The sequence below is a fragment of the Geotrypetes seraphini genome, chromosome 1, assembly GCF_902459505.1.
Source record: "Geotrypetes seraphini chromosome 1, aGeoSer1.1, whole genome shotgun sequence".
Lineage (NCBI taxonomy): Eukaryota > Metazoa > Chordata > Amphibia > Gymnophiona > Dermophiidae > Geotrypetes > Geotrypetes seraphini.
In genome coordinates, this window is record NC_047084.1 from 50,869,929 (window position 1) to 50,888,184 (window position 18,256).

General features: G+C 45.4%; 1 protein-coding gene across 3 annotated transcripts in view; it reads left to right on the plus strand.

Annotated features, from left to right (window-relative positions):
• Window positions 1-18,256, plus strand: part of SLC38A9 (solute carrier family 38 member 9) — a 204,475-nt gene that overhangs the window by 1,190 nt on the left and 185,029 nt on the right. For all 3 annotated transcript variants that reach the window (XM_033931198.1, XM_033931214.1, XM_033931206.1), the window contains exon 2: window positions 4,213-4,309. In XM_033931198.1, the coding sequence (XP_033787089.1) occupies window positions 4,215-4,309 (95 nt within the window). In that variant the 5' untranslated portion in view covers window positions 4,213-4,214. The remainder of the gene's footprint in view (window positions 1-4,212; window positions 4,310-18,256) is intronic.

Genomic DNA, 18,256 nt, shown 5'->3' on the forward strand with positions numbered 1-18,256 from the left:
AAATGTAAATATTTCCCATTGCACCACAACAATACCTTGTGAAAATGAATTGTGAATTGAATAAAAATACATCAAAAAGATTTATGGTGTATCTTGCAGAAAAATGTAAAGTTAAAAAGTAATGTTTCCATTAAGCAGACTTCGAAGTGTGCTCCCTTTACACGAAAGCACACCCTCAGCCTTGGCTGCCACTGATCTATGGACTTGTCAACGTCTCTCTACTTCAGCTCAGCCCAAACAAAGATGAGGCACTGTTTAAGGTATTAGATGACATATCGCATTCCTGTATCAGCCCCCAGATCTGGTAGTCAGCTGGGTTTAGGTCTGGTGGAGTCGCAGGCCGGAGCTCTGGACAAATGAAATCTGGGATCTCTCGATGTAGCATTTCTATGGTGTACTTTGCTTATTGTGCTGGGGCATTGTCTTGTTGGAACAGTACAAGATCCCATACAATATCAGTGTGTTCTTGTGTGCGAATCAAGTGTGGTCATCCACTGCCTGGCTTACGATCCACGGTGCCCATTGCTTGGATCTTGTGTAGCAGCACATCAAGGCCTTTTATGTTCCAATTAGAGAGTTGCGCGGGGACAGAAATCCCACCCGTCCCCGCCAAAGTCTCACCCGTCCCCACTCGTCCCCGTGAGGAATCCCTCCATCCCCGCGAGGCATCCCCTCCGTCCCCGTTAGGAATCCCCTCCGTCCCCGCCCGTCCCTATAAACTTCAGAAATAGTTATTTCAGTTAATTATGCTACTGAATTAAAGGCTCTGGTAGAAACCCATTTACAAATAAGCAAAAAGACTTTATTAATTTGGAAATATTAATTGGGAAGAATACATACTTTGTAAACGGGTTTCTACCAGAGCCTCTTTTGTTTATAAATTTTTATCAACACAACTAATATACTACTTTATCCTGAAGCAAAAAAAAAAAAAAGAAATAGAATTCTTTTCTTACCTTTGTTGCCTGGTTTCTGCTTTCCTCATGTTCTCATTCAGTTCCTTCCATCCACTGTCTCTCTTCCTTCTGCGTCTTCCATTTGCTCTGTTACTGTGCCTCTCCCTTTCTCCCCCCTTCCAAATTGGTCTGGCACCCATCTTCTTCCCTCCGCTCCCCCCATAGTCTGGCATCTCTGTCTTCTTCCCTGCCAGCGTCTTCTCCCCACTCTCTCTTCCCCATTTCCTTTCAGAGTTCTTCTCCCCCCCCATCTTCCCCATGTCCTGTCAGCGTCCTTCTCCCCCCTCTGTCTTCCTCATGTCCTTTCAGTGTCCTTCTCCCCCCTCTGTCTTCCCCATGTCCTTTCATTCAGTGTCCTTCTCCCTCCTCTGTCTTCCCCATGTCCTTTCAGTGTCCTTCTCCCTCTCTGTCTTCCCCATGGCCTTTCAGCTTCCCCCCCCCGTCTTCCCCATGGCTTTTCAGCGTCCTTCTCCACCACCACCACCCCCGTCTTCCCCATGTCCTTTCAGCGTCCTTCTCCACCCCTTTGTCTTCCCCATGTGCTTTCAGCGTCCTTTTCCCCCCCGTCTTCCCCATGTCCTGTCAGCGTCCTTCTCCCCCTTCTGTCTTCCACAAATGCTTTCAGTATCCTTCCCCCCCCGTCTTCCCCATGGCCTTTCAGCGTCATTCTCCACCCCTTTGTCTTCCCCAGTGCTTTCAGCGTCCTTCTCCCCCCTCCTTCTCTCTCGCCCCGGGTGCAGCACAGCCGGCCAGGTCCCCTTACTTTTATGGCGCTTCCCCGACCGACCGACAACAGCCCTGGTCTGACAAACCTCCCTGTCCTTAACCGCGAATCTAAATTTCCTTCTTACAGCTGCTGTAAGAAGGTAATTTAGATTCGCGGTTAAGGGCAGGGAGGTTGGTCGGACCAGGGCTGTTGTCGGTCGGTCGGGGAAGCACCATAAAAGTAAGGGGACCTGGCCGGCTGTGCTGCACCCGGGGCGGGGCGGACTGCCCCCCTCCCTTGGTAGCCACTCGAGCCGCGAGGCTACTCCTCCTTACCTACCCTGCCTGCAGCACAGAGCCGAACGGAAGTCTTCCCGACGTCAGCGCTGACGTCGGAGGGAGGGAGGGCTTTGTTTAAGCCCTCCCTCCCCTCCGACGTCAGCGTTGACGTCGGGAAGACTTCCGTTCGGCTCTGTGCTGCAAGCAGAGCAGGTAGGGAGAAAAGCTGCGCGACTTAGTACATCCAGCCCCGCAGGAACCCCGCGACCCTCGGAGACATCCCCACGGGATCCCCGCGACCCTAGGGGGTGTCCCCATGGGATTCCCGCGACCTTAGGGGGCGTCCCCACAGGATACCCGTGACCCGAAGGGGGAACCCGCGGGATTCCCGTCGTCCCCGTTCCCGTGCAGTTCTCTAGTTCCAATCCTTCTGTGGGAACTCTTTCAACAATTGTCAACTGCTGTAATCTTTTAGTAGTACCAAGTTCTTTATCAGAATTTGATCTTCTACAGTGAAAACCATTTAGATACAGAGACTTGTTTACAAACTATCATCTGCTTCTGTGTGTATCCCATAATAACAATTCATTTTCACAAGGTAGTGTGGTGTGGTAGGAAATATATACAACGTTTTACATCAACTTTATTCAGGACCTGACACAGTAAATTTCATAAGAATAGGCTGAGTTCTGCAGAAGATAATGACAAACATTTTGGTGTGGGACGGGTTTGTTTTTTTTGGTTCACAGTATGAGGTTTTATTTATTTATTTATATATTTATTTATATATATATATATATATACACACACAAGTGTTTAAGCCTGTTACATTACCAGTACCTCCTTCCCATGTCTTTAGTGCCCCAGTGCTCCTTCCTATGTCCCCCTCACTGCCTTCCAGCCTTTGTCCCACCCCCCTCCCCCGAAGCTAGCCAGCCTACCTCCCTCCCTACCTGCCGCGCTAAAGCCTGCCTGCCTGCCTCCCTCCAAAGGCAAAGCCTGCCCCCCCCTCCGTACCGACCCCCGCTGCTGCTACCTACCGTCTGGCCTACCGCCTCTTCAAACACCCCCTTCTCCCGGTCCGCTGCCGCACGCCGCAACTAAAGCAAAGGGAAAAGGATCCGCCGCACACAAACCGCCACAGACTCCAGCTGAGCGCGTCAAACAATCCATCATGGAGGCAGGGATCACGAAGTTGTAAGTGCGCATGTCCCCATGTCATTCTCTACCACCAATTTATGTGAAGGCTCATTCCATTAGAGGCATTTCCTTCTCGTGGGCAGAGTTATCAGCAGTTTCCCTTGAGATTTGTAGATGTGCCACTTGATCCTCCGTACATACTTTTATAAAGTTTTACAGTATTGATGTGGCAGCCAAGCAGGAAACTGCTTTTGGTTCTTCCATACTGGCAGATAGCTCATTGGTCCCACCCTGACTTTATGGGATTGCTCTGTTACCTCCCACTTGTCCAGGAATAGAGTGGGATTGTACAAGAACGAAAGATTAGGTTCTTACATTTGCTAATCTTCTTTCTTGTAAATCTACACTCTTTCTGGGAGTTGCAGATTCATTGATTGTCTGCCTTGAATAAGTATTGGTAAGATGGACTTATGGGGTTTTTTTTTTTTTTTTTTTTTTATCAGCCTTTCTAAGAGTACCATCCAAACATGTTATGCACTTTGCCTGGCTGTGGTGCCCTCCTCTGTTAGTGCAGGCTGTGTCTCCTTATAGCACAGTTCTTTTCAGGTTTTGCAACCTGTTTCAATTGTTTGATTGTTCTGTAATTTCAAGTTATGAGCAGATTAGACTTGTTTGTCGAAGTTTCCCCATTCCCCTCCCTTTTATCTGTGACCTCTACAGGTGTGACTGTTTGCTTTTGCACGAACTGGTGACCAGAGGGCAGTCCTGAGTTAAGAGAGGAGGGTCTGAAAAAAATAATGTAAATGAGGCTTTTTACAAGCAGTCTCACAACATGGGATGCATAACCACGTCCAGGAATAGTGGGATTTATGAGAAAGAAGATTAGCATAGGTAAGAACCTAATCGTTTGCTTGTTTCTTTGTATGACAGTCTTTTAATAATTCTCGTGTTTATGGTCTGAGATGACATGGGGAAGCTGTAAATTGTGGACATAAGAGAAATATAAATTAAGTTTTTTGTTGGAGCTATATTTAGATTATATCATAAGTTTGCTCTCCACATTTCTACTTGCACTGGTCAACATATTTCAAATATCCAGAAACAAGAATGTCTTTTTTGTTGTTGTTTACAGCTATGGATGATGATGGCCAAGCACTTCTGGATCCTGTAACCTTTGAAGAAAATGATCCTGAAGTTGGGAAATCTCTATTCCATCCACGATCCAGGAGGTTAGTAGAACAATATACTTGGTATTCTAGGTACAAAAAATAGGTTTTGTTTATTCAAACATATTTTGTTTGGGGGTTTCCTTTTTGTGAAATGTTTGAGGACAAAATCTCAAGATACAATACAGTCAGCCACATAAGACGTGAAAAAGTATATAAAACGTAACAACCTTTTAATAATTATTTTTTTTTTTTAAGGTAATTTTGTTTTATTTACAGAAAGCCATTTTTGTATTTAAATATTTTAGAAATTATGTGGAAACTGCTTTTCTAGCAAATATTTTGTGTTGGCTAATTTCTAGTGCAATAAATGTGTCATTCTGGATGGATAGGTAATATTCCAGTGCTTGTGAGCACAGAAAGAATCCACTCCTGCTTTTGAATCTCTCCTTCACTAGAGGGCTCTGCTGCCCTCCTTCAGTTTTTCCTTCTGAATGCAAGCTGGATGGAGTCTTTCTGATCTGCTCTGTTTATTTTTTCAATTTTTTTTCTGTCTTTTTCATGATATTTTGGTGCTGAAAGCTCCTCTAGTCGAAAGTCCAACTCTGCCTGCTTGGAGGAGAAGCAGGCAGACAGGCCAGTCCCTCTGTGGTATCTATTGGCCAGCCTGCAGAAACCTTTTTGGAGCTCTGGGTGCATTCCCCTCTTAGCACTGTTTGCCCATTGCGTCACAGGGGCTTGAGTGCTGGCTGTCGGGCATCCATTGGGGGCTCAGCAGGGTCTTGCAGGGTGCTGTGCCTGCAGGTCCGCAGAGATTCAAGGCTCAGTCAGACTCTGGTCAGACTGGCAGTCTAAAGATTCAGCACTGGAGGAGCAGTCCGTTTAAGGCAGTGATTTTTTTTTTTTTTTTTTTTTTCCACAGATCCAACTAGTTTAGTAACTGAGTCAGACTGCACAGGTCACAGTGAGTAAGGCTGTTATAGCCTTTGAGGAAAATTGGGGAGGTCTGTAAAACCTGTTTTTGTCTCTTACCTTAGCTTCCCCCACCTCCAAAATACTAGAATTGCATTTTTTTTGGGGGGGTTCTTTTTGTTAAAATATTTTAGAACAATTTTTTTTGGCACTAAAATGCTGTTAAGGTGGCCATCTTTCATTTCTCAATTTTTTTTTAAAAAAAGTTTTATATAGAAGCTCATTTTGCCTCAAATCTGGTAGCTGGTGGAGTCTTCAGGCTTTTGCCTCTATTTCATGCTAAGTTTGGTCTGGATGAGCTCCCTTGCACCACTTGAAGGGGAGGCTGGTCCCTTTTGCTCTCTAGGGCCAAGGAACAGTCAAGTCTGTTGATTGGGGCTAAATCCCTTCTAGAGCCCTGGAATGGTGGTCGTCCTAAATGAAGGGCACAGAGGCTGCAGAGCCCAAGAGATGCAAGCTAGAGTCCTCTAAAGGAGACTCAGTGCTGCCTAAAACTGTGTTTTATGAAGTGGAGATCCTTTCAGGATGGCTAAAATAAGAACATAAGAATAGCCTTACGGTGTCAGACCAACTACTATTAATTATTTCTATAGCGCTACCAGACGCACGCAGTGCTGCTCAGAGTCATAAAGAAGAAGAAAACAATCCCTGCTCAAAAGACCTTACAATCTAAACAGCCAAGATAGACAAACAGGATGTCATGGATACAGTTAAGGGGAACAGTTAATCAGGTGGCTGGGTTGGAGGGCAGAGGAGTAGGGTTAAGGATTGAAGGCTATATCAAAAAGGTGGGTTTTCAGTCTGCTTTTAGACACGGGAAGGGGACTGACGGACAAACTCGGGTAATTTATTCCAGGCAGAGGGGGCAGCTAGATGAAAGTCCTTCAAGCCCAGTAGCCCATTCTTACGGTGGCCAACCCAGGTCACTAGTACCTACCCAAAACCCAAAGAGTAGCAACATTCCATGTTATCGATCCAGGGCAAGCAATGGCTTGCCCCATGTCTTTCTCAATAACAGACTATGGACATTTCCTCCAGGAAATTGTCCAAACCTTTCTTAAAATCAGCTACTCTATCCAACTACAACCTGTGGCAATGCGTTCCAGAGCATAACTATTCTCTGAATGAGAAAATATTTCCTCCTATTGGTTTTAAAAGTATTTCCCTGTAACTTCGAGTATCCTCTAGTCTTTGTAATTTTTGACGGAGTGAAAAATCAATCCACTTGTACCCTTTGTACTTCAGTCAGGATTTTGTAAACTTCAATCATATCTCCCCTCAGCCGTCTCTTTTCCAAACTGAAGAGCCCTAATCGTTTTAGTCTTTCTTCATACAAGAGAAGTTCCATCCCTTTATCATCTTGGTCGCTCTTCTTTGAACCTTTTTTTAGTGCCACTATATTTTTCGTGAGATAAGGAGACCAAAAATGAATGTAATACTCCAGGTGAGGTTGCACCATGGAGTGATTCGGAGGCATTATTGCATTTAGTAGCAGTAATTGTTCTTTGTGTATGCTGTTTCTATATTCTGTCCAATCATATTTCAGATTTATTCAATTTTATGAACCACCTAAGGGTCCAAGATATATCCATGCATTGTACAATAACAAATAAAAGCAAAGAAATAAAAAGGAACTCCATTTCACAGCAGGATAGGGTGGATAGTTAATATCTGCCACTTCCAATGTTCCAGGCCCGACTCGGAGACTTATTGACAGGTGCATTCAGGGGTCAGGATCTACAAAAAGATCCACTTTTGAGAAGGTGAAAAGTTGAAAGTTTCCTGCTAGTGTAGTAGAAGATGGGTGGGCATTTCTTTCTTATTTTCACTCTTTTTATTTATTTATTTATTTTAGTACGGGTAGTATACTACAGAATTCCTGTTTGTTTTAGTTTCAAACCATTTTTTATTAGGTGAAGTGAAACAGAATAAAGAAATGCACACCTCCAAACATAACAGCATACTGCTGTATAATACAGCTATCACATAGTTCAGCAGGACATGGACAGACAACTAACACAACAGCAATGTTGAGCAATTAAGAAAACATGCCCTCTGGACATCATATTAAGTCTCAGTTCACTGTTGTTAACAATCGGATAAATCCCCCTGAAAAGGATTCAGGTCCCAATTCCTGCCCCATACTTTCTCTGTCTCTGTCATATGTAAGTCAGGTACCTGGGGACACATCTTAAAGACCAGAAATCGTCTTCCAAATATGTCCGTCTTTTATTATGAGTTTCACATCTTTTATACGAATCAGGTTTGTCAGCATGTGACGGCATGTGACGTAAATACAAACCATATATGGAAAGTCACATGAAACTTTAAACACATCAGCATTTTTCCTAGCTAGAGATTGAAGTCCACAGAGGGTCAGAAAAAGCCTTAACCAGCAGAGCTTCTTAACTAAATCTGTCTGTAAATACGGCTTAACAAAACAATTGAATTCACTTCACATTATCTCTGTTTAAACATTACCTGTCCTTGTACCATCTTCAAAGAAGGGAAAGATAAACAGGGCCTACCTTTGCATCTTTAAACAACATATGCCTAAGGACACTTACTAAAGTTCTGATACGTGTCCGTTCAATTCCCCTCTTACGTCATGTAAATGACGTCATAAATACACAGCATGAGCTGGAAGGGAGTGATACTCTAGGTATGTCTCTCAAGGAGGGGTCTTTTTAGGAGCTGTAATACGAATAACACAGTACATGAGCAGTCAAGACAAGAGTGCAAATAATAAGAGATTATGCATTCAACTAAAATGCTGATCCCAAGAATTAGATAAATCAGAGTTACATTTGGACTCAGCAAAGAGGTCTGCTAATTTCAGAATGTCCATAGTAGGACCTATATTGTCAGAAAGAAAAGTACAACAGCATAAAATACTGAGGAGAATTTAACAGAATTCTCAGCTAGAATCATATCTAGGGCCATATGATTTTGAGAACCATCTGAGAAGTGGAGCCTAATTGATCAGTAATACCTTGCAAGGCGTCCCTAGAATAGTTCACAAAGCGTTGCTGATTATAATAATTTTAATTAATCCAATCAACATTCTTATTAATAGTAATAAAGGGAATAAGGAACTCAAACCCAGCCTTAACCTGAGCTCGGGCCTTAAATTCATCTGGGACCCCTCATGGGACCCCTATAGCATCTATGTATACATGTGATCAGATTTATATCAAGACAAATAAAAGGAAAAACCATGTGAATAGGAAGGATGCCTTTCAGAAAGAATATGCAGAAGCATAGTAACCTTAACTAAAGTGCACTGGCCTATCCACTGGCTGGGTAGCTTAACAGGGAGCCAAAAGTCTCCATAAAGCCAGTAAATATCAAATCTAATGCAGCAACAATAGGGCATACCTATGAGCCAAGACAGAACAATAACCTGGGGGTAAATTACCTAAAAAACTACTCTGTGTCAGATTAGAAACATGACATGTGTAATTGCCCTTATAGATGGTAACGGCAATATCAAGCTTTTGCTGTCCTGGCAACAAAGGGTATTTAGAACACTGCAGTGCACAGAGGGGATAAGTAAAATTAGAGGAGATATTGGTAAATAACCCAAAAAGGCATGGTTGGATACCAGGAGGGAGGTCCAGAGGTACGGTTCCTAGATGGGGTCTAGCTTGAGCACATATGTAACAATTACTCTTATTATGTTGATCAGCAGTGAATTTCATCCATTCTAACCAAAGGTTACGTTCTGAAAACCCTACCTTAACAGCCACAATATCTTCAAAAGTGGGATTGGCAATAGCCATCATGTCAGTAAGTTTATTGAATGTAGGGGCCAGTGGGTTAGTATTTTTTGGGGCCCCCACAAAATGGCGGGAGAAGATGAGTGGAGGTAGATAGATCCCGTAAGAAAACTGATGGGTCGGATAGCTAGACCCACCCTTAAACCACATGTCCATAATGTACATACCTTCATCAGTAGGTCTAGGGTTGTCAATAGTAAGAGAAAACTTAATAATTTGTGCAGGAACACTTTTCCTATAACAGTGTCCAACCTTATGAAGGGTCATACAAGTAAGCAGTGATTTACCATTTTGGTCCACTGTTTTTCAGGGTATTTTCTAGTTTATAAGCCCAGTCAGTATTAATATTCCACCCTACCACTCCCCAGAATGCACACTTATCCCCCCAACGTAAGTCAGTAACATATACATATATGTCCTTAGTTTTAGGAATCTCTGAGGACCAATGGCACAGCCTTGGGATATCAATTGATGAACAGTCCACAATGTCACAGGAGAAGGTGGCAACTTGCACACTGCTGGAATTATACCATAAGGTAGCATACTATCGGTCTTTTCTGGATTCCAATTGAAGGACAGCCTTTGCGAGGGAGTAGTCCAGCTTGACGTCGTGTTCGCAAAGAGGTGTCGGGGGTGCTGTTTACAGCAGGAGTGTCATTTACAGATGGGTATGGGCAGAAAGTGTCGTGGACCCAGAACACATCATCCCTGTAGACCCAGTTAGAAATGATCCATACAGGGAGAAAAACTAGCAGCAGCGGTGCCAGTAAGAGAATGATAAAGTTGGTAGAATGCTGCAATGAAATCATTATGTTGTTCCACTGGAGGAGGTGAAATCTGCGCAGGGAAGACTTGCTTCTGGGGTTTTAGGTTAACCCTCTTCAAGCGACTTGCGTGGATCCAAACAGGAAACTCCTCAGTGAGTGCAGCGGGCCTGGGCACAGCGATCACAGTAGTGGGAAGGCCAAAGGGGAAATCCGTCTGCTTCCGATCCTTGGAAAGCTGCTGGACAATCACCAGGCTGGAAAAAATGGGTAGGAATCTGTGGAGAGAAAGGAGAAGTGCAAGACACGTTTCTTTGAACAAGCCCTAATATTTCAATTAGCTTTTAGACGTATTCCTCCTGTATCAAGGGAAAATCTACCCATGGGGCGGGGAAAGGTCATCCCGTGAGAATCTCAAAGGGAGAGCAGCCAGATGTCTGTGCATACAGAAAGAGATACTTGAAAAGAAATGCTTGAAAAGCATTCCAAATATCATTCAGCAGCTGTACTCCAATGTGATCCAAACAAGAGATAGAAAACAAGAGAAACCATGTTGCCTGTATTGAATGTGGCAACATGTAACAATACCAATTCATTCACTTAGCATAGCCATGGCAAAAGAGAGACAATACTCACTTACTTAAGGTTCTTAATTGAACAATCCAAAAGGATATGTTTTTATCGTGCTGCATATAACTATTATGCACTTCAGAGAGACCATACTGATGTACTGAATGTATTCAGAAATGTATATTGAATGGATCATATGTAGGGAACACCACGAAATAAATGCTGTATAAAATAAAGCTTTTTCTTATAACCCCTAACTAAACTATATTCAGAATATAAAAGCTATAAGTAAAAGAACATTGCGCAGTTAGGCTAGTAAGAAGTGGAAAAAGAGCTCTAGAAATGGCCAATATTATGTATCCTGGGGTACCCACTAAACTAAAACAAGTAGACATGACACAGACAAAACATAAAGTTTTTAAACGTGGAGCTATTTCTCCATCTGTCAAGTGTGCAGGGCTGAATTTAACTCTGCAAATAAACACATTGATATAAAAAAACCAAAACAACAAATAATGTATATCATAACCATCTCATATTTGGAAAAAGGCATAAAGCTAATGTCTCTTTGGAGCGTCTCTATCTCTGCAGTGATAAAGAGGACCCGTGGAAAACATTAGAAATATCTGTGCCAAAACGGATCTGGGATGGCTATGTATAAATCCGGAAAAAACATTTTAAATTAGCAACATCCTAATTTCAGCTAAAACAATAGAAAGGAATTGTATTTTCCAATTTATTTTCAATTCACAACCGTGCCAGCTGTAATTATTGAGCTATATATATCTGTATCAAGGAGCAAAAGGTCAAGAATGAAAATATCACTAGCAAGAAGTTATACCATGATATTGGGCAATGAATAAGGGAGAGCTAACAGCTGGTATCCAGGGTTTCCCCTCTTTGCACCAAAGTCCGTCCAAAAGGGCGGCTTTGGGCACCTGCCAAACGCCAGGCATCAAATTCAGAGGAAGCTGTGAAAAAAGAGAGGAAGAGAATCCTGTTCACCCATGAGACCCAAAAGCCCATTTAAAAGAAGAGCTTGAACATCGTGAAGAGTGTGAAGGGTAATGAGGTGACCTAGGGTCAGAGAAGTAACCATCTCTACCACCATAGCACAAGCAGCCAGGGCTTTCTTGAACAGGAGTGACTATAAAAAAAAGGCAACAGAGCGTAACTTACCGCCATGTTCTCCCTTCATGGTGTTACAATAGTCCCAAACAAAGAGATAAAACATGTGGGCATAAGCAGGAAAACCCAAACTTGAGCTAGAAACCAAAGCACATCTTAAATGTCCAACATTTCATAAGTCCATCTGATAAGAGCAGTCATTTCAGAAACCAGGGTCTGTCTCAAAATCTGGTCATAGAAGGAACAAGCAGAGATCCATTGGCGGCAGTGACCAATCATAGCAAGAAAAGTAAACATGTCTTTCTTGGTAGCTGGGCGGGGCAGACCCAGAACAGCAGCAATGCAGAAAGTGCAGATTTTCCTCTGACCATGAGACAGGACAAAACCCAGGTATTTCACTTCAGACGTACACCAGTGCAGTTTATTTCGTGACACCTTGTGACCACACACAGACAACCATTATAAAAGATGCAAACTATCAATCGGACAGGTCTCCTGAATTATGGAACACAAAAAGTTGTACAAAATAAGAATAGGACCATGAGGGGCAGTGCATGACTTGTAGAATAGCCCGAAGGACATTCCACACTAGGTATACTGTTGCTTAAAGGTGAAAGCAGCCTCACCAAAGGGACTAAAAATAAAACATTCTTTAGGAAAATGACAGAAAAAAATCATTGGCTGCCGATGGAATGGTGGAAGAAACATAAGTGCAATGAGAATTACCAAAACACTAACAGCCCTAAATCTAGGACGAAACAGGGAATGCCATCAGCTTTGACAACAAGAGCGATGGGCGTATTATAAGAAGAGATGGTGGTTTTGATAATGCCGGAGAAAAGTCAAGAGACAAACAGTGGAATCTCACCTTACTGCTTGATAAAACCAAGAATGAGTAACTTCAAAGAAGCACTATAGGGGGTCAGTGGAAGCCCAAACAGAGAAGTCTGGGGGAAGGGACAAAAACATTCATGCACAGACCCTGATAATGAAAGCAAAGAACAGATTAGCTTTGCTCTGCACAAGAAAGAAAACCTCTAAAACGGAATTTTTTAAACGCACAAAATTAGTCAGGATCAAAAGGAAGACAAGAAATAGTGCTTGTGTACAAACTACAAGGGAAAGATCTTAGACTGATTCAACCAGCGCTTTCAATTCATTCCACATAACAGCATGTCCTACCTCAGTATTAAAGATTGGTGACACAGAAAGATGGGAGCTGAAGGAAAAATGTCATACACACACACAGCCGTACAAGTCTCATTTGTCTAGGAGTAAGTGCCTTTATGACTCATTACAAAACCCAATATAACAATGCAAAAATATTCGCTTATCTTACCTTATAAGCGAGGTACAGTAATAAGAGACAATAAAATCTTATACTCTATAAAAGTTTTAACCTTACAAATGACAGAGTGGGCAGGGGGGTTCTATAAATAATTTCATTCTTTCCGAAAGAATGGCAGCTGCTTATATATTCATGAGGGGCGCTTACCGAAAGTACCCCGAGATTTTTCCCAAAAAAACTCCATAATAGAACCCAAAGCTTGAACTTAAAATAAAGGGTGGGTACAGGTCACCACTACCCAGTGAGTATTAAAGAACAGAAAAAATTCAGAAATACTCACAAAATACCGGTGATATCATCTGCCCATCGCGGACAAGCCCCCAACTGAAAAGGATTCAGGTCCCAATTCCTGCCCCATACTTTCTCTGTCTCTGTCATATGTAAGTCAGGTACCTGGGGACACATCTTAAAGACCAGAAATCGTCTTCCAAATATGTCCGTCTTTTATTATGAGTTTCACATCTTTTATACGAATCAGGTTTGTCAGCATGTGACGGCATGTGACGTAAATACAAACCATATATGGAAAGTCACATGAAACTTTAAACACATCAGCATTTTTCCTAGCTAGAGATTGAAGTCCACAGAGGGTCAGAAAAAGCCTTAACCAGCAGAGCTTCTTAACTAAATCTGTCTGTAAATACGGCTTAACAAAACAATTGAATTCACTTCACATTATCTCTGTTTAAACATTACCTGTCCTTGTACCATCTTCAAAGAAGGGAAAGATAAACAGGGCCTACCTTTGCATCTTTAAACAACATATGCCTAAGGACACTTACTAAAGTTCTGATACGTGTCCGTTCACCCCCTACTCCCCCCCATTAATTCCCCCCTCCCCCTCAAAAAAAAACAACAAAAAACTCCCCAAGATCCTAAACAAAGACCTTTTTCAATAAACACTAAGGTAATCAAATCCTAGGTTAACTCATTCAACAACAAGCTTTGTCCCCTGGAATGCAATTGATTGATATAGGATTGCCAGACTAACAAATAGGCATCCCTTCTTTTTTTTTTTGTTCCCCGCGCCTCGTTGGCCTCCCAACATGCCAATTGGTGCAATTGATTCCTCCACCGCTAATAGTCAGGGGGATCTCCCACAGTCCAATACTGCATGATGCATTTCCTGGCCACTAAGCAAAGTTTTCGACATAGTGTTTGTGCCTCCCTCACCATTGGCCCATATGCTCCAGGTACATCCAGTACCAACTGCTTCACAGAGCCTCTAAAGGTTATATCCAGCAGCTGATCAATATAAAATGCAATACGGCGCCAAAAGCATTGTATGACAGGGCACAACCACAGAGCATGTCCAAAAGTGTTTTCACCCATCCCACATTTCAGACGGATTGCCATGGGCACCACCCCCCACTATAACATCTGTTTCTGGGTAAAATATGCCCTATGTAATACTCTATACCCAATCTCGCGCAACTGTGCACTAGAAGTCAGGCCCGGGATGCCACGTATGATGTCAGTAATATTACTTTGTGTTAAAGGCACCTGAAGCTCTCTCTCTCACCCATCAATACATTTCTGGACATCTCTGGTTGGTAATAAATGAAGCAGGGCCTTGTAAATCCCTGATATTGTGATATCAAGTTCAGCACCTTGCTGAAAAAAAACCCGAAGGTGAGGGCCCATCATATGAATATGAGTCACTGGAGGGAAGGTGGACCAGAAATGTAGAAACTAATAATAAGCATTATACCAGGACAAGCAGGCATCATATTCTCCACATGTAGGTGACATCATCTATGGAGCCCTGATTGGACACTCTTGCAAGCAAACACAGGCGCGCACAGGCGCAGGTGCCTTCCCACTCGAGCTAGGGGGCACGTCTCCTCCTCGTGGCCTCAGTTCTTCGTTTTCTGCAGAGCCAGAAGCCCAGTTCTCTGCTCTGCGCGATCGGAGTGCCTCTTGCATCGCGGCTTACTTTGGATTTTTATTTTCGGGTGAGTCGCTGTGTGGCGCGTTTCAAAAAAAAATCCTAAAACAGTTTTTCTTCCGACTTCTGTTGTTGACCCGGGGCTCCGGGTCCAACTTGGCCGTTGAGCCTCGCGCGGCAGCGGCGTCGCTTGGGACTATGTCCCGACCAGTCTCTGGTTTCAAAAAGTGCATTTGGTGTGGTTGGGTGATCTCTATCACTGACCCCCCACCGTTGGTGCATTGAGTGCCTCGGGGCCGACCATCGTTTGGACTCCTGCCCGCATTGTGCTACTCTTCAACCACGGGTGCTTCGGAGGAGAAGGGCCAGGATCCTCAAACTGTTTGGAATGGATCTGGCGGCAGGACCGACCTCGGCCCCGGCCTCGGCGGCCTAGATTTTGTCGAAGTCACCCTCGTCTGTCAAGTCCTCGTCTGCCTCGACGAAACCTGTGGCTCCGGGTAAGTCTCCTCTTCCTCCCTCAGGTTCCTTGGCGAAGAAGCCTACCCCAGGGTTTCAGGTAGAGAGTTGCGTGGGGACAGAAATCCCACCCGTCCCCACCCAAGTCCCACCCGTCCTCGCGAGGAATCCCCTACGTCCCCGCGAGGAATCCCCTACATCCACGCCCGTCCCTATAAACTTCAGAAATAGTTATTTCAGTTAATTATGCTACTGAATTAAAGGCTCTGGTAGAAACCCATTTACAAATAAGCAAAAAGACTTTATTAATTTGGAAATATTAATTGGGAAGAATACATACTTTGTAAACGGGTTTCTACCAGAGCCTCTAATGTTTATAAATTTTTATCAACACAACTAATATATTACTTTATCCTGAAGCAAAAAAAAAAAAAAGAATTTTTTTTCCTACCTTTGTTGCCTGGTTTCTGCTTTCCTCATGTTCTCATTCAATTCCTTCCATCCACTGTCTCTCTTCTCTCTGTGTCTTCCATTTGCTCTGTTACTGTGCCTCTCCCTTTCTCCCCCTTCCAAATTAGTTTGGCACCAATCTTCTTCCCTCCGCTCCCCCCATAGTCTGGCATCACTGTCTTCTTCCCTGCCAGCGTCTTCTCCCCACTCTCTCTTCCCCATTTCCTTTCAGCATCCTTCTCCCCCCCCCCCCATCTTCCCCATGTCCTGGTAGCGTCCTTCTCCCCCCTCTGTCTTCCACATGTGCTTTCAGTGTCCTTCTCCCCCCTCTGTCTTCCACATGTGCTTTCAGCGTCCTTCTCCCCCCTCTGTCTTCCCCATATCCTTTCAGCGTCCTTCTCCCCCCCGTCTTCCCCATGTCCTTTCAGCGTCCTTCTCCCCCCCCCCCGTCTTCCCCATGGCCTTTCAGCGTCCTTCTCCACCCCTTTGTCTTCCCCAGTGTTTTCAGTGTCCTTCTCCCCTCTCTGTTTTAACCATTTCCCTTAAGCGTCTTTTCCTATCCACTCCACCTTTCCTCCCTTTCTCTCTCCCTGCCCCCTTACCTTCGTGGCGCTTCCCCGCCCGAGCGACAACAGAACAGGCCCGGTCCGACAAACCTCCCTGCCCTTAACCACGAATCTAAATTACCTTCTTACAGCTGCTGTAAGAAGGTAATTTAGATTCGCGGCTACAGGGCAGGGAGGTTTGTCGGACCGGGGCTGTTGTCGGTCGGTCGGGGAAACGCCACAAAAGTAAGGGGACCTGGCCGGCTGTGCTGCACCCGGGGCGGATCGCCCCCCTCCCTTGGTAGCCACTCAAGCCGCGAGGCTACTCTCCTCCTTACCTGCCCTGCCTGCAGCACAGAGCTGAACGGAAGTCTTCCCAACGTCAGCGCTGACGTCGGAGGGAAGGAGGGCTTTGTTTAAGCCCTCCCTCCCTTCCGACATCAGCGCTGACGTGGGAAGACGTCCGTTCGACTCTGTGCTGCAAGCAGAGCAGGTAGGGAGAAGAAGAGCTGCTCGACTGAGTACATCCAGCCCCGCAGGATCCCCGCGACCCTAGGGGGCGTCCCCACAGGATCCCCGCGACCCTAGGGGGCGTCCTCACAGGATCCCCGTGACCCTAGGGGGCGTCCCCACGGGATCCCCGTGACCCTAGGGGGCATCCCCACGGGATCCCCGTGACCCTAAGGGGGATCCCGCGGGATGCCTGCGGGTCCCCGCGGGATTCCTGTCGTCCCCGTTCAGCTCTCTAGTCTCAGGGGGGTGTGACTGCCTATGCTCCATCCAGACCTCCTCCAAAGCATGCCTCCACTCAATAGGAATACTCTTCATTGAGGTCACCTTCGTTGGAGCGCACTGCTGCACCTCCTCGACCTGATCCGATGGTCTCAGTGCCGATGTTCGAGAACATGCTGAAGGCCATCCTGCAGATACAGATTTCCTCAGTCCTGAGCCAACTTGCCCCGGCTTCGACCTTGACCCTGGCTGGCCAGCCTGAGCACCCGCTCAACGCCCCTCACAGGCGGTCTCTACAGCTTTCCTCTAGTGGGTCGTCCCCTGCTACTTCGAGGCCCGGGTCCCCAACCCGTGTGCCTCGATCGAAGCATACCTCAAAGTCCGTTCCTTCTTCGAGGTTTCCGCCCTCGAAGAGGTCGAGGGACTCGCCTCCTCGGGGCAGATCTCCTGCCCCGTGTTCCTCGAGGCGCTTCAGGGAGCCGGTGCGGTCCCAACACATTTCTCGTTCCCGTCGGCGGTATCCCTGGGTCGGGGTGGTTCGGGGTCGAGGGCCCCTCCCTTGAGGCCCTCGGAGAAGTTGGTTTCCCCTCTGGTTCCTCATACCCCTGGCTCTTCCCCCAGTGGGGGACACCGTGGGGGCTTATCTGCCTCTCCGGGCCTTCGGAGCCAAACGTCTCCTCTGTCCTTCTCCCATAACTCGGACATGCCTGCCCTTTATTCAGGGAAGCGTCCCCGTTCTTTTTGGCGGCTTGACATTCCGGATCCTCCTCGCCTCATGAGACCCCCCTCTTTGTCTCGGACCTCCTCTTTTGCTAAATTTGTCTTGGACATGGGTAGGGCTCTTCAGCTGGATCTCCAGTCTGAATCCCGATACATCAAGGAATACCTGGATGAGTTGGAGCTGCCTCATCCCCCTAAGGAGTCCTTGTGGCTTCCTCTGAATCAGGTTCTCAAACAGACCTTCCTCCATAATCTGGAAGCGCTTTATGCCATCCTGGCCATCCCTTCCAAGATGGAGTCTCGATACCGTACGGTACTATGTAAGGGTTTCGAGAAGTCGCAGCTCTCCCACCAGTCTCTGGTGGTCGAGTCATCGCTCAAGAAGTCCAACCCCTCCAGGGTCTATGCTGCCGTCCCCCCGGGCAGAGAGGGCCGGACGATGGACAAGTTCGGTCGCCGCCTTTATCAAAACTTGATGATGGTGAACCGCATCCTTAACTAGAATTTTACGTTTACTTCTTACCTCAAGCACTGCCTGAAGGTTCTGCAGTCTTTCCTTCCTGACGTCCCCTCCCGCTGTCAGCCTTTTGGAGACGTTGTCCAGTATCTGTCTCTACATGCTACAGGCCGCGTACAACACCTTCGAGCTGTCGTC